This window comes from Triturus cristatus, chromosome 6 (genome assembly GCF_964204655.1).
Source record: "Triturus cristatus chromosome 6, aTriCri1.1, whole genome shotgun sequence".
Classification (NCBI taxonomy): domain Eukaryota; kingdom Metazoa; phylum Chordata; class Amphibia; order Caudata; family Salamandridae; genus Triturus; species Triturus cristatus.
Genome location: NC_140589.1, coordinates 1,246,724,618 through 1,246,746,094, shown reverse-complemented (window position 1 = coordinate 1,246,746,094; position 21,477 = coordinate 1,246,724,618). Strand labels below are relative to the sequence as shown.

At 44.5% G+C, this 21,477-nt stretch overlaps 1 protein-coding gene across 1 annotated transcript in view; it reads right to left on the bottom strand.

Annotated features, from left to right (window-relative positions):
- The window catches only part of LTBP1 (latent transforming growth factor beta binding protein 1), a 1,238,788-nt gene that overhangs the window by 423,398 nt on the left and 793,913 nt on the right, over positions 1–21,477 (bottom strand). The window contains exons 12-15 of the mRNA XM_085612185.1: positions 20,844–21,077; positions 17,177–17,199; positions 7,107–7,200; positions 2,620–2,718 (exon numbers count right to left, since the gene is read on the bottom strand). Of these exons, the coding sequence (XP_085468311.1) occupies positions 2,620–2,718; positions 7,107–7,200; positions 17,177–17,199; positions 20,844–21,077 (450 nt within the window). The remainder of the gene's footprint in view (positions 1–2,619; positions 2,719–7,106; positions 7,201–17,176; positions 17,200–20,843; positions 21,078–21,477) is intronic.

The window sequence follows — 21,477 nt, the reverse complement described above, 5'->3', positions numbered from 1 at the left end:
TCTGATGTCATATGGCTTTCTTGTCCTCTTTACTCTGAGTGGATGCTTTTTCTCATGTGTTCTCAAATTTCTACATTGTACCTGATTTTCACTGCCTTTAGCATTTTGTGGCACCTGGATGATTCTGCTTTTGGTGCCCTTTTTCACCTGGCTATTGCGGTCTTCTGTGTTTTCTGCACTTGGTTATCACTGGCTTTCTTGCTAACATGCTCTATGTATGTTGGGTCTATGTTATGCTCCAGCGCAGTACCTCTACTTTTGGCCTCACCAACAGGTTCCAGGCTGACCGTGACTGAAGTTTCCATGGGGCCTTCACCTTCTTCAAAAGCCTTGTACTGACTGGAGTGGCACTTACGCCATCGTAGACTGCTTCACTTCAACTGAGGCACACGTAGCACGCACTAGCAACTTGCTGAACCACTGCAAACTCTCAATGAGAGCTCTCTTGTTACTTCGGGTGGCAAATCCTGTAACCCATTGCCAGCTGTAGCGTCCTCCCCAGCCCGGTACCAAGCAAGTGACCACACCACACACAGAGTTCTATAGTGCACACCTTTATTCTTCAGAGTGCAAATGCTAACTAACTGTATGCATTGCGTCATGACCCTTATTAACCAGACACACCCAAACAATTACGTCATTCTTCTATGGAGTCTATCAGGGACCAGAAGGGTCCCCCTATACATATTTACAAGACACTACAGTGTAGAGCAGCCAAGTAGGGGGTCTGGATAGTTTGGATCTGGAAGGGATGGAGAGTGATGTGGATGCAACACAATGCACTAACGTGCTTTCAAATGTAGGAAGGCCCATTCTCGACCCATAGCTGCAGTAAGAGGTAACAAACCTTCCTTCTATGTTTTTCCAATTTGCCGCTCCACCCCCCACCATTTCTGTACTTCAGTTCCCCATGGTTTTTGCCATCATCTACAGGAAGGCAAAAGTGGCAACATCAAAACGTATTTTGATTGCTGGCAAGAGAGGCAGGGATTTCAACACGAAAAGATAAGGCCTTCTTTAGTATACGGTCAAATGTTTTACAAGAAAACAGAACACTAAAAAAAATTCATTTTACAGTCACTCAATCTAGCACCTGATTCCAAATAAAATTCGAAGTACATCTGAATTACTATTGCAGTACTCCTGGCTTACTCCTAGATCGGAGTAAGGCTGGGTTTCTACTGACGTCCTTTGAGGATTTTAGGCAAAAGTCAGCAGTACTACAAGAGTAAGTTGCAGTAAAATCTTTGAAGTGGGTACCAAAGACTTGAAGCCCACCTATTTCAAGTTTTTGTGGCCGATAGCAGTCTTGTACAAGTCAGCACCAGCAGGGCACAGCAAGGCATGACAACAGTCGGTCGAAGTAAACTGCTGGGGCCACTTTAAAGTATGGCATTCCTTTTGGCACAAGGTAGAAACAAATAAGTGACCAACGTGACCTCCTCTTTTGCAAAGTCAAAACCCAGAGGCACATACACAAATATTGGTGTAATAACCCTGCAAATAGCTTGTGAGTTACACCCACAGTGTATAGGTGCCATTCAATAAAGCTTATCCGGCAACAGTTTAGATGGTTTTCAGACTTTTTCAACAAATTCAATTTCAAGAGTTAAGTGAGTCTAGTGGCTACATTTTATCATTTTGCTTGCTAAAAATGTGAGCAAAATCAGGCATTGAACGAAGACTATTATCTCAGGTCTTCACAGGCTTGACCATTTTTGGTGATTCACAAAGCCATAAAGACCAAGGATAATTCATTTTAGGTGTAGACGTCCACGTGCACCTGAAAAATGACTCAAAGTAGGGCAGGTTTTGTCAATGCACTAACTGCACAAGTGTTATTTGCCCACGTGCAAATTAGACACCCAGGGCCAGATGTATGTCCCTATTTTGCACGCGCAAACGGGTTTGCGACCCGTTTGCGCATGCAAAATACAAATGGGCCATGTACTAACCCTATTTAGCGAGTCGCAATTTCCAATGGTCGTACATCTGGCCCCCAGTGCTATCTGTTTATTGCAAGTAAAACATGGCACGACGCTTGTTGGCAAATTATGTGATAAACTAATTTGTGAAAATTGGAAGCGGTTCCAAGATGTGCAAATCAGAATTTCTCAACCTAGAACACGTTCCCAGGTGCGCTAAATTGAATATCAAGTTATTTGCCAACAGGGTTCGACTCAGGTTTTCCCCACTGTAACCTTGGTCACCCATTATGGGATAAGAAAGTGCACAAAGGCAAATGGCACATGTGCCAGTAGTGTAAATACAAACTGACTTGGAATTGCGTTTCAGATAAAAACAGGAGTTTGCAATCAACATTGAATTTGATCCCTGGTTATAATCAGGACCTAGGCACGGAAATCTAACAAACTCACACATGCCTACTTTAGTACAATTTAGCAGATTAAGCAGATTAAACAGGTCAAAAAATGCAAACGCACACCTTCTCTGTTACATTCCTCTGCAGGAGGGCACAATAACCCGAAGGTACTGGGAACGTAGGTCACTTAATCTTTGTAGGAATTATATTCTCTCCAGGGGACCCTTTTAGGGCTGACCACTAAAGTGTAAATCACCCTGCTACGTCATCTGCAGGACAAAGGTAAGGAGCCATACCTGTGATTTGAGTTGGTGCAATCACTTGGCTTGCACTTGATGTGGAGACTTCTGGGGCCACCTCAACAGGCAAGGGAGGCGAGGTTTTTTCTATCACAACTGTTCAGAGGAAGCAGAGGCAAAAATTAAGGGGCGTCGGCCTAGGGTACATTCAGGCATTCCATACACTGGGTTATAAGACAATATGCTTGAGTGCAAGTAAATATTTCTCATTGTGGCAAAGGTGTCTTGCAAGACATCAATAGTTATCTATGTTCACTCAGTGCTTAATTTGTCAAAAGAAATAAGTGCCAGGGCCCTCGTCAGGAGGCCACCCCAGCTTGCACAACCCTTTGCCACTGCCTGAGCTGCCAGTGACAGTACATACACAACTACTAGCTCTCACACTTCTTCAAGTGTGACAATGCAGACTGTTCGAGGCTCCCCAAAGCTATAAGAATGGCTTAAGGAGGCAGGTATTATTTGTTTTAATGTCTATCTGGTTACTAAAATACTGTTGTTGTGCTCATTTTTATATCAAACAAACAGCGCCGCCAAGTGGCAGCTGTCATAAGATCCGGTGTTGACAATTAAGTGCTGGTGCTGAGCACCGGAAATCACCAGCTCAAATTAAGCATTATGTTCACTACATTGGGTAGTATGCACCTTGCTTATCTGCTTGCATGACCTACCAATGTACAAAGAAGCAGGTGAATAACCTTGAGCAACAGGCGAGAGCCTATACCAACAGGGAGGGTCTTTAATTACTTGTATGGACTATGTAGAAAAACTATAATGCTATTAGAGCACCCACAGAGGATAGAATGTTCTAACCTAAACAGGGAGAAACATAACAACACATGGTAGACTATTGGAGCAGCAGGTTTATCTCTGCCATTAGTGGCCCTCGGCCCCTCTATTGTCTTCAATGGAGCTAAAACAGTCCAATGATCTAGTTGAAATTGGAACCAAGGCTAGAATATTTGAAGACTGCCAGTCAATAGCTGTGGGTTGCAGGTGTTGTTGCAGGCCTACAAAGGAGGCATTTTGTGTCTGCAAGATCCCTGCTCCTTAGGCATGCCTTGACTAGTGCTTAGCGGCCCACCCATAATTCACCTCAAGTAGAAGGTGCCGGAGGTCCCTTGAAGGCTGCAGAAGTAGCTCTTTTATCAGAAGCCACTCTGCTTTCTCTGTCTGCTGGCCTCTCCGCTTCCTTGGCACGAAGAATGTAAACCCTAACAACCTCACAAAAGTAGAAAAAAGAAACAGACTGCCACTTATCTTTTTTTTCTACTTTACTGCGCCATTTGAACATGGGTTTCTACTTTGACAAGGAAGGAAAAGAACTGGCACAAAGAGAAAGTTGTGCAGCTTCTGAACAAAGACTGAATTTGAAACAATCAAAGGAGCTGTTTGCCCACAGCACAATAAATCCACCACTCTAGACACTGCAACGGGGTACTAAAAGCCTTACTGACCTCACCTGCTGGGAAATAATAGCTGTTAATTGCTCTTTCCCTCATTATATGCTCCCACCAGTGGCTCACGCTTGTAATTGAAGGGTGGGTAATTAACAGCTGTTATTACTCACCAGAGCAGGCAATAATGCTTAATAAGAACACCGGAATGTTGAGATCATAAAGTCAATGAAGTTGTTTTTGGCTAATAAATGCTGGTCTGCACTTTCTGTTCTAACATCCCAATGCTTGTCTTTCTGTTTCTTTCTGTTTATTATAGAACAGTCTGCCATCGGTGGGAGGGAAGTCCTAACAGTGTTGGAGCCCTTCTGACTTTGGCTTGCCCTATAACTATAACTTATTGAAGAGCCCAACATAAGGTTCTGAAATCTGACAGGGAGACAGGGAAGGGTCAGAAGATGGGATAAAATTCATACCTATGACTTAGGCCCAGAAGAAGAGGGGTTACAGAGTTTTGAGTAAGTTATAGGCTTTTGAGTTCTGGAGAGCTGCGTACCCAAAATACGTTTTTCATTGGTCACTGATGAGTGGGGTTTCATTCACAGCCAGCAGTAAATCATTGATTGTGATTTTTCTGAAAATGTATTGGTTACGACCACAGATTACTGTAACACACTTGCAGAGTGTGCAGTGGAGAAGCAGGGACACCCCGTATGCAGCAAACCTAAGGCTATATTTAAAAAAACGCAACAATGGTGCATGTTCCAATCTGTACCAGTTGAAAGAAGGAAGTGAAATGAATGTTTCTTTTAACTGGGGGAAGTAAACTGAGCTGGCTCTGAAATGGCAATGTTAGATGTATTTTCAGTGGGTCTTGCAGGTTTTTTACCTGCCAGTGCGAGATTTGAATTAAAGGGGACATGCTGAAAGGCAGTAACACCACAAGCCAAGAAAGACTTCTAGATTATTGAAGCTGTGGACAATTAGTATATCTGTGAAGTATTTCAATTATAAACACAAACACTCTACTTGTGCTCTTCAATTTATCCTGTCTTCCGAACAATGTAAAGAGTTGCAGGGGGTTTCTGTGGGTAGACTTGAGAAGATCGACCCAAACATCAGCAATCGTCTGAAACCTATACAAGAAGACTATCCACTTAAGCCTTACTGATAAGAAAATATTAGAGACAAAAGATTTGTAACCCCCAAAAATAAGATCCTATTTGAATTACAGGAGATCTCAATAAATGAGCGTCTGAATCTGTTGTATGAATCTGACACAAGGAGGTAGAAACTCCTGCCTTTCTATCATAATTGGAGGGTGGGCTGAAGACCTCCTGCTGATCATCATACACTATTCCTATCTCCTTTCACATGTGATTTTATCTTAGATTCTGAAAAGCAAGCCTTGGTGACCCCCTGGCTGAAAATAACAACCTTGGATCCTGCCTCAAGTAATACACGTTAACCTGATTTTAATCAACCACTTATTTTGGGGAGCTTGAACACAAAAAAAACCACAGGATTACGTAATGTTTCAACTCAGTCGATTGACAACGAGGGTTCCAGACTGGTTTGCCCAAAAAACACGTTGGCCTCGTCTGACATTTTTACATCCGATTTGGCTAGCCTTGCTGATGCTGCTCCTGCCTTCGGCATAATTCAACATCGCTGACCATCCCCAAATTGTGGACCAGTGATCCCTGAGTATGGATAAGGAAATGAAATATCGGCGCACCTCGGATGAGAGTCACTTCTAACCTATTCTTACAGTGATCTATCAGTATGATAATGCTTAAAATACATACCACTAGATATTAGCATTTGCTAAAAACTGCTCATCAGACTAAGGACTAAATTGGCATGAAAAATTTACAGTGGCAAGTTCTTATATCCTAAGCCATTATAAAATGGGGTTTGCATCTCTTACAAATAAATTGCCAAGGAATACTAGTCCAAAATTTGGGAGGGTTTTATTGGGAGCCCTAAAGTCTAGTGGATCGCACACTGCTGGTAAGATGTGAAGAGATACTGACAATATGCTGATTGGTCTTACATTAACATAAACTAATATCCCTCGTAGTGAACATACACGGAGTACATCTTTGTTTGTGGTAGCGAAATACTGGGATGCTCTAACACAGATGATATACAATGAAAAGCGATTAACAAATGTATGTGTCTAAAGAGACAAATTTGGTGAAGTATGAAACCCTTTCCCATGACATTAAACATAACCATAGTTTGCAAGGACTGCTATTAATGCAAGCAAAAAAACAGATCTGTATATGTGAATGCAAATAAGATCTGTCACCCACAGCTGGAGGACAATGGTATATACAATACACCTGACATATACAACTCTCACTGAAATAATAAATCACAAGGCGTCGTTCCAAAGAAAAAAGAAGAAAACAAACAAGGAATCAGAAGACAGAATTGTTTGTGATAAGAGATTTTTTATAGTGTACTTTGATGTTATGCACCTCACTTTAAAGAATATATATACATAAACACACAAAGCAAAAAATAATAATGTTAATACAATAATTTCCCAATGTGCCATTCTGGCTTTAGGGAACAGAAGGAGAGGTAAATATATTACTGGTTAAGTGTTTCTCCTACTGCCACCTCTTTAATTTAGTATTAGCCAGTGGGAGATGGATAGACAAGGAACTGAGCTCCAGGGTCCAACTGAAGACCACTCGGTTCTCTGGATTAAAGCAAGCCAAGGAACAGGCAGACTTCACAGGAAGGGTTTCATCTGCCGGCAAAGGCTGTTTCTGTTTATCATGAACATGTACATAATGTCACCCTGCAGCTCATTTTCAGGTACCACCAGCCACCAGATGTGAATCCACAAATAAGCCCTAGGATCCAATCATATACCCACCCGCAGAGTAAAAGTGTTTACAATAGTGACACATCAAGTATACGCTCTCACCCAGGTTTTTACTTCCCTTCTGTGCATGCGGAGAGGGTGTTATGCAGTGGATAAAACCACACATATCTAGGGCGTAGTTAATAAAACAGCAGGCAACCCATCACAAACTTGCTTGCAGTCCATCTGAAAAGGACTGGTTTGGTTACCTGGGTGCAGGTTGATCGTTGAAATTCCGGGAGAAAGATGAGGCTGACCAGATTCGAATGGAACTCTTACTTGTTCATCCAGAGATACTAGTTCCTGCATGAAAAAAAGGATTAAATAATCTGGTTTAATACACCCTACTGTCAACGTCTATTATCAATTAAATGGGTGTCCCCCCACCCCTCTCCTTCCTGCTACCAAATCATTTATTTTTTTCAATCAATTTCTACATTCCTTCTGCAAAGGCCCACTACCAAAGGGATGCTCGTTACACTCTCTGGGGCAAATTTACAAGTCCCGTATGCCACTTTTACGCCGCCGTTGCGTCACTTCTGTGACGCAGCGGTGGCGTAAAGCCAGCGCCATGCTGCGGGGTATTTACAATGTGACGCATCTAGGGAGATGCGTCACGTTGTAAAGCCCTGCGCCACATGAAACCTGCGTCAGGTTTCATGTGGGAGTTTTGGCGCAGGGGGGGGCGTTCCGGCGCAGGAACGCCTCGGAAAAGTGGCTGAGTGAAATCTACAAGATTTCACTCAGTCACTTTTCCGACCCCCCTGCGTCAAAACATTGCACCTGCCTGAAGCAGGCGTAAGGCTTGACGCACCATGTTAGACATAGGCAGGGTTGGCACAGTGCTGGAGTTGCGTCGTGCCCGCGACACAACTCCAGCACTGCGGCAACCTTACGCAGCAGATGCGACATGCATCTGCATTTCCTTGCGCCATGATGCGCCGCATTGTAAATGCGGCGCATCCGTGGTGGTGCAAGTATTGAGATGCGTGTCGCAAATTTCCTGGCGCATCTCTGCTGATTTGCAGGGATGCGCCAGGAAACGTAAATCTGCCCCTCTGTCTTTATTCCCCACCCCCTCCTCTTCCGGCATTCTCTGTAAAGGTTTTTTCTTTTTGTTTCTTCTTTTGCACAATGCTACCATGCTGTTCACTTCTCTCTATTTGCACAGCCTACTCACACATACTTTATTGTCTTAGTTTACCACTCCAAAATGTCCGCCCACCATCTTGGAACTGTAACTTAACAATAAAGTATAACTAAAAACATCATTACAAGATGGTAGCTGCACTGGTACACATGTGTATGCACCAGCAATAGTTTAGGATTTATATTTTTGTTACACATTGAATAAAAAAATGCCAAGATGACCACACGTGCAAACACATGCCACATGCATGCAGCCGCATGGGCAGACAGCTTGTAATAATTCTTTTGAAGCTCAAGCACAGTGGCCATCTGAAGAAATACGCACATTGGCAAAGCCTATAGCTCTGCGCCCGCATTTGAAACCCAGGGCATACGGCTCTGCTATCACTTGCAAATCACATGATTGCTGCTGTTGAACTCCTGCCATTCATCTTCTGTTTTGTGAGGATGGAACTGGAATACCTTTTTGGAAGAACATTTATGAATATGTGCAACTATATTCAGGGTCGGATTGGTAATGCGGGCACTCGGGCAATGCCCAAAGGGCCGGTGTCCAGTTCCAGCCTTGGGCTGCTTTTGTGAGCAGTCTGGGGGGCAGATTTGGGTGGTTTCTGCATTGTTCGGATATCGCCAGCGAACCAGTGGGTGCCTGAGTGGCCTTTCTGGAGGCAGATAGGCATCCATTACCTCCTTTTTATCAATGGGCAGAGATGTCACTCCCTTTCTCTCGCTGGGCCGGCCCATTAATATATGCATATTGAGCAGGGGCAGGGGGCCTGAGCAGAAGTGGCCTCACTTGTTTTCAGGGGTGTTTCACCAGTGTAAACTAATCCATGCATTTTTTTTAAACCCCCCCTTTTTATTAATAAAATTTCGTCGAAGCAGTGTTTTGCGGAAAGACAATATGCAAATGTGGGCCACTTTTTTTAGCGTGCCCAAGCCGATGACTAATCCTAATCCAACCCTGACTCTATTAAAGTATATGCCTTGTACCAGCGGCGTGGCGTGGGTTGCCAGCGCCAGGGGCAAGGCAAGTATCTTTCAACTTTTCTTTTAATATTTTGCGCCCCATAGAATGCCACTGTGCCCCTAAAATGTTCCTAAGAATTTTGCACCCTGGGCAATCACCCCTGTGGCCCCACCCACACTATGCCACTACCTTGAACTACACGGATCTGTATACATTGATGTTCACTGGTTTCAGTCCTGCACAGCAAATGTTCATAGACTTAGAGCGACCACTGTTTTTTTCTACATAAAATGGAATCTGTGGACCTTTGTCACCTTTGGTACCCCCGTTATGAGAGCTATGGTCTGTGATTTTACATCCATTTGTTAGCAGAATAGAGGATGAAAAGTTCGCCATCAGTAAAGTTTTTTATTTTCATAACAACTACTTAAAAAAAAAAGAGGATCCATTCTTAAAACATCAGTACGGGTGGCAACCTGTGTGAAGAGAGTGATAACTTTCGTTTTCAGGTTTGTTTGAAAACTTGCAAAAAAGAAAGGATGCTTAGAGAAGGGGGTGGGTTGAACAAGGCCTTGAAGCTCTCTCCCCAGCCCATTCGACAGGAGGGAATTAATTGGTGAGGCATGGGAGGGGGTCACGGCACAGTGCGTAGAAGGAAAGGCAGCCTCTGACTTTCTCGGCGCACATAGGATCAGTTTCCAAGCAATTTACCTGGCCTCCCTATATTCAATGTAAGAGTCTTTGGGTTAATTGTATAGGAGGTGGGTTTACCTTAGTAATTTCGCTGGTGTAGGCTGTTAGAATGGCTGGCTTTTGACAAGGCACGTTTGGGGTTGGGGATGGTGGGAAATTTTGACTGTTGTACTGTAATTGCTGCTAGTGAGACAGATCTTTAATTGGGTGAGCAGTCGGGGGTTAACTTCCAGCGGGGTAACTAAAGTTGAAGTAAAAGTGACTTGAGGACGGTTGAGTAGAGTTAGGGATAGACAGTGGTTAATTTGTGAAAAAATAAGTGCCGGGCTCTTGTCAGGAGCCAGTTTGCACTAGACCATTGCTCCTATTAGCACAGCCTATAACAGAACCAACAACTAACTATGAAACCCTACAAGTGGGGAGAAGATGTGGCATAACGGCCAGAGCTGCCGACTTTGGCGCTGGGGAATCAAGTTCCAGTCTCGGCTTCGGGTCAATATCCTGCGATTCTGGGCAAATCATTGAATCTTCCCCGCGTACCAAAAATGAATGTGTCCTTAACTTGTACTCCTCAAAAGTGCTCCAATACCCAAAGGGCGAGTTCGCACTGTAAGCGCTGGTGTTGACGATTAAGTGCCGGTGCCGAGCACCGGAAACCACCACCTCAAATTAAGAACTTTGTATATATTAGGGGAGACTGGGGAGAGGGGGTATTTGTGAGATTAAGAAGGGTTTGGGTTAAGGCTGGGTTGCTCTGCACGTATGAATAGGTGTTGGAAATGGCCCTTTTTGCAGGGTTATCCCTAAACGTTTTGCTTTTTTCCTCCTATTTTTTCCAGACCTGTGTGTGTTGGTTTTAGGACTCTGGGCACTTTACCACTGCTAATCAGTGCTAAAGTACATATGCTCTCTGTGTAAACTGTGTTATGGATTGGTGTTTCCCTGATTGGCCTATTTGATTTATGTGTCAGTCCTTAGTAAAGTGCACTGCGAGTGCCAGGGCCTATAAACCAAATGCTGTTGGTGGGCTGCAGCACTGGATTGTGCCACCTATGCAAACAGCCTGTAAAGTGTAACTCTGGCCTGCCATTACAGAGCCTGTGTGCAGTCTGGGACTGCCATGTCGACTTGGCAAGTGCACCCACTTGCCAGTCCCTAAACCTTCCCTTTTCTAAATGGTAGTCACCCCTAAGGTAGGACCAAGGTACCCCTGTGGGCAGGGTGCAATGTATGTGAAAGGTAGGACATGCCCTGGTGTGTGTGTGGCATGTCTTGATAGTGAATTACAGCCTACTTCCTTTTTCACTATTCCAAGGCTACCTGTTCCCCATAGGCCAGAGTTTGCAGTTTGAGTATAGCATCCTATAATCCCAACTGACCCAGGGAACATGGTAAAAATTCAAGTTTAGTAGGCCTGAACTCACAATGATAAAATACATCTTTTAGTGAAGATGGTTTTAACATTCTGTTTGAAAATACCACTTTTAGAAAGTAGGTATTTTCTGACCTAACCTCTGCTAGCTTGTGTATTGTCTGTCTGGTTTGTGAGTGACAGGGACTGGGGGAGACTCCAGGAGACAGGGTGAGTCAGCACAGGGCTGAATAGACCTATCTGCATATAGATGGGTGGGAGGAGTCGCACCTGGGTCTGAATAGGGCTGTGCCTGCCTTCCACAATGCTGGCTCCACCACCTGTGGTGCGTCTGATGACCCTGGCCTGACAAAGGAAGAAGGTGCACACTGGCAGAATGCACCCAGAACTGGATTGAACTAGGTACAGGACCCTCTTCCTTCAGAGGACAAAGCATTTGGTGGTATAAATATTATGGCCCCGGCCCCAGAACTTTAGATTACTTCTAAACTAAGGAACCTGCCAGGAAGAAGAACCTGGAAAGCTGGAGGAGGAGTACTGCCCCTATGCTGCGTGTTGAGGGGTTGGCGTGCAGTGGTTTTTTCTGTCTTGGGTAGGGAAAGGCCTGGACTGTGCTTTCATCATCCTGCTGTTAGAGTTTTCTCCAAGGGCTTGAAGTAGAGCTTGCCTCCAGTTGGAAGTCTCAGGGATAGAAAAGACTTCAAAGAACTCGCTGGAATCAAGGAACCTGCCAAGAAGAAGAGCTGGAAGAGCTGTCAGGAGGACTTTGTTGGGTTGGCCTGCAGCTGCTGCTTCTGCCTTGGGCAGTGAAAGGACTGGACTGAACTTTCTCTACTTGTGCTGAGTATCTACAAGGGCCTGAAATCGAGCTGGCCTCCTGTTCAGAAGTCTCAGGGACTGCAAAGACTTCACCAACCTCTGGGTACTGCTCCTGGAACCGTTGTTTCAGTTGCCACAGAGAAGGGAACCGCGACCGACTCTGTCACCAACTCCGTCACTGGCACTGACAGACGCCACCGCGCCGCTGCTTGTACCGTGACCTGTGGACACCTCAGCCCGCACAACCTTGCTTCACTTCGCCAGCCTGGTCTCACCGACATGGTCGCCTCTGGCTCAACACACGTGACCGCCTCGTCCCGCACAGCCGTCCGGGTTGACCAACGCCAATTCACGCCAACCGGCTCTGTCACCTGCATCGCAACCTGCCGGCACCGTATCAAGCATCGTCTCACCCTGCACCTCACGCCTTGGTCTCACTGACGCTGTCTGGACGATCGTCAACGAGCCGCTGCCTGCACCGCATCGAGAGGACACCGCGCCCTGCTCCGCTTCCACTTTGCATCGCAACCTCGACGGACGCCACGACTGGCTCACACCTCCGTGTAAGCCGCAATAAGAAAGGTACTGTTACCGAGTCTGTTCACTCTGTTGATGGCCCGTACTGACACGGTCAGCTGGAACGGCGAGACTCTGTTGTTTTCAGCATAGCGGTAGGCTTGGACTGAGCTACCAACTCGTAAGAACTGTGTTTTCAAAGTATTTTTGCAATTTAAAGACATCTTGCGAACTATCTATTTTTAAAGAACTGTATTGTGGATTTTTACTCGTATTTGGTCTTGCCTTAAGTATATATATATATTGGATATTTTTCTAAACTGGTGTGGTGTCCTTTTGTAGTGCTTACACTGTATTACTGTTGGTTATGTGCAAATACTTTACACATAGCCTCTAAGATAAGCCTGACTGCTCATGCCAAGCTACCAAGGGGGTGAACAGGGGTTATTTTAGGGGTGTAACTCCCTTATCCTGACTAGGAAGAAGGGTCCCTATTTGTGCAAAGGTGCGAGCCCTTGCCAACTAGAGACCTCCATTTCTGACAATAGTGTATTAGTGGGATGGGAAACTTTGGCTGTAAGGCATTGACAGGGATGTTTTTGTGAGCATGGGCTTGTTTCGTCAAAGCAGCCTTCTGCACCTCATAAAGGAGGCAATAAAGACTTTTGTTGAGCCACTCTTTTAGAAGTGGAAAGTAGGAGATTTAAAAAAATTATTGGAACACTGTATTCCCCCGTTGACTTCTTTTAAAGGAGAGGCAATTTCAGGCATGAGACAGGCAAAATAAAGCCAATTTTGTCTTAGCAAAGTGAGAGTCTCCCGACTGAATCGGGTCCATTGGCATGCATTCACCGTCTATGTACAACCTGCCTCCGATTTTGTGGAGCCACTTGTGTTAATAGGCTGCATCAGCAAAATCGCAGAACAAACCGCCTTATTAGTATTAATTAGGCAGGTGCTATGATTAGCTACAAACACAGTGATGGTGGCCTGCAAGGGAGAGCACACCACCATTTTTGTATTTGCATTGCCAAATTGGATTATTTTAAAGCAGCTTTGCCTTGTTCCTTAAAGGAGTCGGTTGTGCTTTTGCTAAACAAACAAAAAAATCACAATTGGGAACATACTGGGGGAGCGGGCAGGGGGTAGCTAGAAGAGCACAATACCCTACATCAAAGGCAGAATTTATGTAGGAAGATGCAAACTACAGGCTACTGTGCTATACCACAAATACATTGCAAATGGATAAATGACCAAGAGACCCCAGCTGAACACGCTCCATGCTTTTTCATAGTTCTATCGCACTAGCTAAACTCTAGCAATATAACATCGCTATTACAGTTCTCCATCCAACTAGGGGCAGTTGGGCCATTCCTTTCGAGGACGACCATCTTCCCAGTAACTACAAACAGTGGTATGATAGAAGGGGGATTACATAGAGATTTCTGTGATGCCAAGTGTGTGGGAGTTGTTGGTGCATATATATCATGTCTGCATCGCTCACTCCTCACACAAATGAGGAACTTCTAACGTCCCCTAGGCCATGTATCATTTCAGCACAAGAGCTAAGGACATGCTCTTCCCTTGGCTGGTTCACATTCGGAAACACTGACAGGGTGGCCCACAACTTATGTTGGAGCGGGTGCAAGGAAATACAATATAACGATAGCTGAGACTTTTGCTCTGTGTCTCCTCTGTGGTGCAACTGACTCCAGCCTTAGTAGAGACCCAATTGCTCTTTCAAGGTAGGATGCAGTCTTTGAATGCAGCCTCCCCATGTACTATTGCTATCACTAGCTGGAAGACCTCCCTTCATACACAGGGCTGCATCTGTTGGAAAGTCCCAGTGGGTCTGGTTCTAAAATATTTCTTTTGACCTAGCGGTTGCTTAGGTGTGCAAAAAATTTAACTAAGATATTCAATTCTACATGCTAATTAACAGATTCAGTATTAATGACATTTTACCATTAGAAATTGTATATACTTTGGTGAAAAATAAGGTAGATTGTTTACTAATGTTATATTCGGAATAGGGATGGGGACGAGTGATGGCAGAGGTTAAGGGACTGGAGATGACGTGACTAATGACGCAGTCATAATTTTGTGGCTTCACAAACGTACAATTTGATTTTCCACAGCATTTCCACACATCTAAGCATACAAAAAAAAAACTAAGGTGAACAGATAAATGCAGTGCAAAATATCCTCCAAACATCCCAATTTTTCAGGGGGTTGTGCAGAAAGTGCTGAATGGTGATTCTGATGGAGCGCCATGGTGCTCTAAAATTTGTAGGGGTGCATCATAATCATGGATAGTCCGCATCCACATATATTCTTGTTTTGTATTTATTTTGATCAGTAGAATTGTATTGTAATAACAAAAATGTGCAAGTAAAGTAATAGAAAAGTATTTTGTTCCGTGCAAAGGAGAAATGAAATGATGTTTATATTTAAAATTGTAACCTTTAGTATAGTGCAGCTGCCTAACGGAAAGCTTATGTTTAGTGAAATACATTTCTCATTGAAACGTGCACCATGATGAAAACTGCACGAAGAAATAATGAGCTATGCCTAACGTAATAATTGTAGATGTTTTCAACAAGAAGCATTATTAACATGTATGTAAATGTACGTGTAAAGGCCTAAATGAAATGTTCATGTTGTGCTATGAAAGGCCTATTTGTTTATTCTTATGTTGGCCGAATTGTGTAGGTCTGGAAATGTAATTTCCCTGGTAAGCTCTCGCATTTAGAGGTAATCAGCTAATTTCATGTGTATGCAAGGATGTTCCATTCTCACGTTTCAGTTGCAGATGGAAGAAGCTGCCTTTGTTAGTTAGAACTAATGCCTTTTGTTTTAGGAGTTAGGCATGTGGGAGAAGTGAAACAAAGTAAATAGAAGTTCCATAATTGGGAGCCGGTGTTCTTTCTCGCTGAGGAGGCCTGGGAACCAAGGTCACCGGACTACACTTGGAGAAGACGGTGGAAAACTACCTAGGAGAGGTGTTCGTTAGCATGAGGTGATCTGTGGGCGTGTTTTACTTCTTTGTATTTTGTATTAGGGAAAGTACACCGAGGGAGGAGAGGCAGAAGGAGGCAGGATGAGTTAGGAGAAGGGGTTAGAAGATTGATCTGGGAAGAGTATCTTAGAACGAGCGCTGTAGTTTTGGCTACCCGATTTACATTGTGAATGTACTTCTTAGGAAGTCTTCACGAGCTGACACCTTTAACTGACTTTGTCTGGGAAATACTAAGTAGGGATGTCACCCTAGAAATAGAGTAGGGATAGGCTAATGCTTTTCACTTTTCAGCCACAGATGAAGTCTGACGTAAATCTTGGAGCAGTTCTAGCTTGTGTCTAATTTTTAGAGCTTTTCATCCTCTTCTTGATTCATCGGAGTAGGCTCATTCATAGATTTGGATTTGGATTAGTTCCCATGTATTTTTACAACCTCGTCTTGAGGTGCTTGTATATTCAGTTGTTTTTGCTTTTGTAATAAACCCCTAAACTGAAGTTTGGAGTCTGTGATCTTTTGAGCCATGGTTACTATTGAAAATTAAATTGCTTAACCCCTTGAGTGCGCATGACGGAACCACGCCGTCATGAGCCACGGGCGGCGTGTGCTCATGACGGCGTGGTTCCGTCATGCTGTGGCCGCTCCACCCACGCGTCGCTGATTCCCCGCCTGTGCGGGCGAAATAACGAGTGGGCGGAGTCGTGACGGAACCACGCCGTCATAAGCACAGCTCACCCGTGACTCATGACGGCGTGGTTCCGTCACGAGCATGGCAGCGCCGCGCTCACCCCGCACCCCCCAGCGCCGCGGCGGAATTTGCGCCGCGGCGAAGGGGTTAAATTGAGTTGCTTCTCCCCTTTAAACTTCTCAGCAGGTAAAAAGAAACATCGACCTACAGTTCCTCGTTAAAATTTGGTAGCGGAACCCAGCCCTATCAATTCTCGATAGGAAGAACTATTTTGTTTTACTTACAGTAATCCATCTATGACATCATTGAAACTGTGCAGGTAAAAGATAACAGCATTAACCATAAAAAATGCACTGGAAAGCGATGATGAACTCTGTCAATACATAGAAAAGAATAAAAAGCGGAATATGAGCAGGGTGGGATGTAGGGGATACCCAGGGCCAGAGGTGTGAGGGGTCCACTTGACTGCTATTACAGCAGTTTTTACCACCCACACGAAGGTGGCCATCGCTTCCTTGCTTGCATTAGGACCCCTGGAAACCTTTCTTCCCCCATTGCCAAGCTGCGTTTTCGCACCTTCAGCCATGTGAGGTTTTGAATTTGCTTTGGTTGAGAGCTTTGCAAAAGCGGAATTTAGGATTTTCCAGGCACTTGATCGGATTTCACTCTGGCTCAGACTGCCTCTGTCTCCGACAAGGAAAGCCACAGACAGCTGAGCTCTCCACCAGATGGTTGTACAGTAGCTGCTGAGCAGCCCGCTGGGTACAGTTGGCTTGAAACTGTGGCATACTCGCTGTCAAGAAAAGGGGTTTAACTATCAATAGTAAACCAGGTGCAGTGACACAGGGCCCAGGGGTATACCAGCCTCCATGCTCCTGAATTATGACCGGCTTTTACTACCAAACTGCTCCTATAGGACTCATTTTTCTTGCTTGTGCTAGGGTGCACGGCATCCCAGCTATGCCACTAGTTGAGAACAGTCTGTGCGGCCTATTATACCAAGGGTCCAAACTTTTTTCATCATAATTTAAGGTTGAAGCAGAATTGATCCTTTACCTGATCAGGAGCTGTCGTGGTCACTGCAAACAAGAAGAAAGAAAAGAGGATGGTTAGCTAGTTTTGAACTTATTTTGCAGAGATAACCTTACAATATGCACGTCCCAAAGCAGTTACGCAGCAAGTATTTGTGGGAAATGTTTGTTTAAAGCCTGGCGAAAGCCACCCACCTACCAACATGGGTGAGAACAAGTTTCACTGTATTCAATTAATTTTAATGAGATGAACAATTAAATATTCAAATAGCTGGTACCTGGTTCATGAACATCGTGGCCCACTGCGCACGAGACTGTGGCCAAATTTATCAGGGTTTTGTGTCCCCTTGAGTGGCACGCATGGTGACGCAAAGGCAACGCAAAACCTAAATGCGATGCCACCTTACGTGGCCCTGCATGGCTTGATAAATCTTGTGTAACTTTGCAACAGGAAGGCATGCCATGGGTGGAGCATGGGTGTTCCCACGCATCCACCCATGTATTCTAATACATTTCCAGATTTACCAACACTGGCAGACCTTGGAATGCATCTGAATTGTATGCCTCCCCACCAGAGGCACAACAAAGAGAAATATCTTTATTTCTCCTTGTTGTTTCCTTTTTCTAAGTGTGCTGCGGACAATGCCTCTGGGGTTGTTTTTGCACAAGAAGGTGACCTCTCCTGCACAAAAACAATCCTGCCTCTAACACAGGCACCCTCGCACCATGGTGCAAGAGTGCCTGTATTGGTGCTTGGCAGCAGTTTTGGGCCAGTGCAGGCAGAGAGCAGGAATGCACCGTATAATGCTAAATATGGCACATTCCTGCCCTCTCCCTTTTACGCAAGAAGCGCAACAAGATGGCTCGCTGTGTTAAATTGTGTGAAATATTGATAATTATGGTCTTGTATTCATTGCTCTTTATAACAATCAATACCAGGAAAAGCCTAAACTGAACACACATGACTTTGGTAACTTCATGATAGTGACTGGAAAAAAGCTCATGATTAGAGAGAGAACTACCTAAGGAGAAAAAAAGGTAAATGATAAGCTTCCAAGAGTAAATAATGTTTCAGTTTCTTCTTCTAAGAGATTATACATAAGAAAGTGACAGTGCCAAACTCAAAATAGTCAAAATATCACATCAAATGTAACCACAAAAACTATAAATACAAACTTTGCAGTTGAAATACCAACATTGCAGCCAGCCCATGCATTGCCAGAATATTGCCCAGGTAAGTATAGATTTATGATTTCAAACTCTACCGTGACGATATTTTGGTGGTTAATATCATAGTCATGATATATCTCTGGACGATATTTTGACCACAATTCTGTGGTACCGCTCCATGCGACACATGACTGCATCAATCAACATGAGAAAACACTGACATGGGCCCTCATTAGGAGTAGACTGTACCATTTTCATTCTAGATCAAATAACCTGTTTGCACAGGGGTCAGAATTATATGTGATGCCGACTTTATCGCACCCGGTAAATACTGGGTGCCCTAAAGCTTACATCCCATGTTAAATTTCATTAGGTCAAACATGACAGAATTTAACATGGGAACCCCCACCCACTAATTACAGTGGAAAACCTTGTAATAAGGAGTATTTATTGCGCCTAGTAAATACCAGGCCTCAGCCTATCATTATTTATCAAGTGCAATAAATATCACAGTGAACACCAAGCCACACATAATGATGAGCATCAATACAAGTGGGCAGTGAGAATGATCTTGCAGTAGGAAACGGAAGTCCATCATCCATGGTGAAACTGAAATCACAAAAGAGGTACCTGTGACATCATGCCTGGGTGAATAAACCAGACCTGCTTTCTACAGACTGCATGGTTTCATCTTATTTATGCTAAAGACACCACAGTACCCAGTTCATGTAGAAGAGCTGACGTAGGATCATCCAACATCAGGCGCACCCTTGTGGCTAGCTGCTGTCTGGAAGAGGCTAACCCTAGATAGAGGTAATGTTTATGAGGATGCAGAACTATCACCCACATTATGTGGTCTGTTTCATCATTAAGTTCACTCCTTTCTGTGGTTCAGGGTTCACATCATCTTGAGGTAAGTATTTTGTGTATTTTCCTCGGCAGCTCGGACTGGATTTTGGGTGTAGAGGTTTTTTATTGTATAAAAGGGGTAAGGAACGGAAGGTTAAAAATGTAAAACATAATGGGGCTATTAGGATCCATCGATGTGAGTTTCTCCTCCAAACAGCAACTGGCCACAGGGTTGTCCCAGAATACAGGAGACTCCTACATCACATTCCTCGAAAGGGACAGGGTTAATTTCTGTTATTTCATTCATGAGGGCCGTCGTGTTTCCCCAGACCTAAGTATCCCCATTAAAACAATGAGAAACCTATAGAAAACATTAATAAAAATATACACGATGCCCCATCCAATATTTCTCATTGCTAAGGATAGGATAAAAATGTATAAAGCGCATTAATACCCGCGGGTGTCAAGGCGTGGGGATGTCAAGACTTTGCATGGTGACATACTCAGCCCCATTTTTCTCTTTTTCACCCAGCACTATTCCCTATCTTTCTAGCTCCTCTTCTTCTAGCAGCAAGAGACTGTCGAGACACGCTGGTTCCCATAGTTTCTTTCAATAACGCTTCAATCCTAAGGGGTCGATTATGTTGGCGGGCGGATCGCCACCGCCCGTATGGCGGTGGCGATCCACCCGCCAATGATCACCGCCCGCCTACCATTTCCCGCCCGCCACATTATGATGGCAGGGGGACGCCGGCGGAAGGAAAGACCGTCTGCCGGTTTTCTGCCGGTCGGACAGGGGACTGGGCAGAAAAGGGCTCACATATGGTGGCGGTGTCTGCAAGATACCGCCATCCATATTATGATGTGTGGCAGTGCAGGGCTTTCGATGGCAAAGACCCCGCCACGGAAAGCCAAGTGGACATCACTGTCGGGGACCCATTGTGGGCCCCCAGGATGTTGAAGGGGTGCACATGGGGGGTACCTATGGTACCCCCCCTGCATTTGCATGCCCAAGGTGGCAGGCACCTCGCGGTGCCTGCCACGTTGTGCATGCAAATGCACAACATGCCTTTTTTACATTGCGGCGGGTGCTGCTGACAGCCCGGCCCGCCGCAATGTAAAAAATGTGGGATGCGCCCGCCAGAGTGGCGGGCGCATCCTAATTTGAATCGCGGGACCGCCGCACATATGGCGGGCGGTCCCTTTTGCCGTTATGGTAGCAGGCGGACTTTGTCCGCCCGCCATGGTAATGGACCCCTAAGTTTTTAAGTATATGGCGGTCTGAATATTGTGGCTTTTGGAGCCTTGATGTAACACTTCAGCGCCTTGTACTTTGTCCATTTGCTGGTTGTCTGGTACATGTTTTTTAACTGTTGCAATAATTAAAGGTTGAGTTGTTTGGCTGAGTTCATCTCTTGGTGTGCCTCTGTCTAGAATCTTTTACTTCCTCTAGTTCTCATTGGTTTAATAAATATTGGGATGAAGCCAAATCTCAATGGATCCAAAAGCCCTCAGCCTCAACAGCTCTGCTTTACTGCCCTTGATATGTTTTTTAAATATATCCTTAAAGGCGCTTATGACATTGCATTGCACAAATCAATAATGATAATCCCCAAAAATGTATTTGTTTGATTAAATATTTTTTTTATGCTGCCTCGCTCCCTGGGCCTTACCTTCTTGCACTGGCACCTCTGACTCATTCTGTGGGAAGCTCAGGGCCTCGACTGGCTCCTGCTTTGCTGGGAGGGGTGCTTGTGTAACTCTGGGTGCTGGTCGAATGGAGTTGGTCCTTACATTGGTTGAAGGTGGAGGAACTCTGACGGCAGGCTGAAGAAAGTTCACCTTAGTTCGACTGGAGCCAGAAACGGTGTAACCCATCCCACCGGGGCAGATATCTTTAAAAGCAGCTACAATGAACATACACAAAAATAAGACAAGTGATCAATCCAAGGGTCACACAGACCTATCTTTTAGCTGGTAAGGGTTTGATTCTTCTAAAAATCAAACCGGGTAGGTTACAGTCAACAGCTACAGGAAATTATATGATCTTCAAATAATTAGGAATTTGTTTACTGCAACCACATTACATTTGCTATTGATTTAGAACAAATGAAATTAGATAGAAAGCTCCAGCATTGGTCATAAATTCCTCATTTCTTTCTATAAAGATTTTGCTAACACTTACCACTGGTTGAAGCTGGAGTCCTTACATTTTAGGTTTGGCTTAACAGTGCCGCTGTCTGCAATATCTAATGTTACCAATTCTTTAAAATATACATATAGAGGCCTTCGGATCCATCTGGAGGA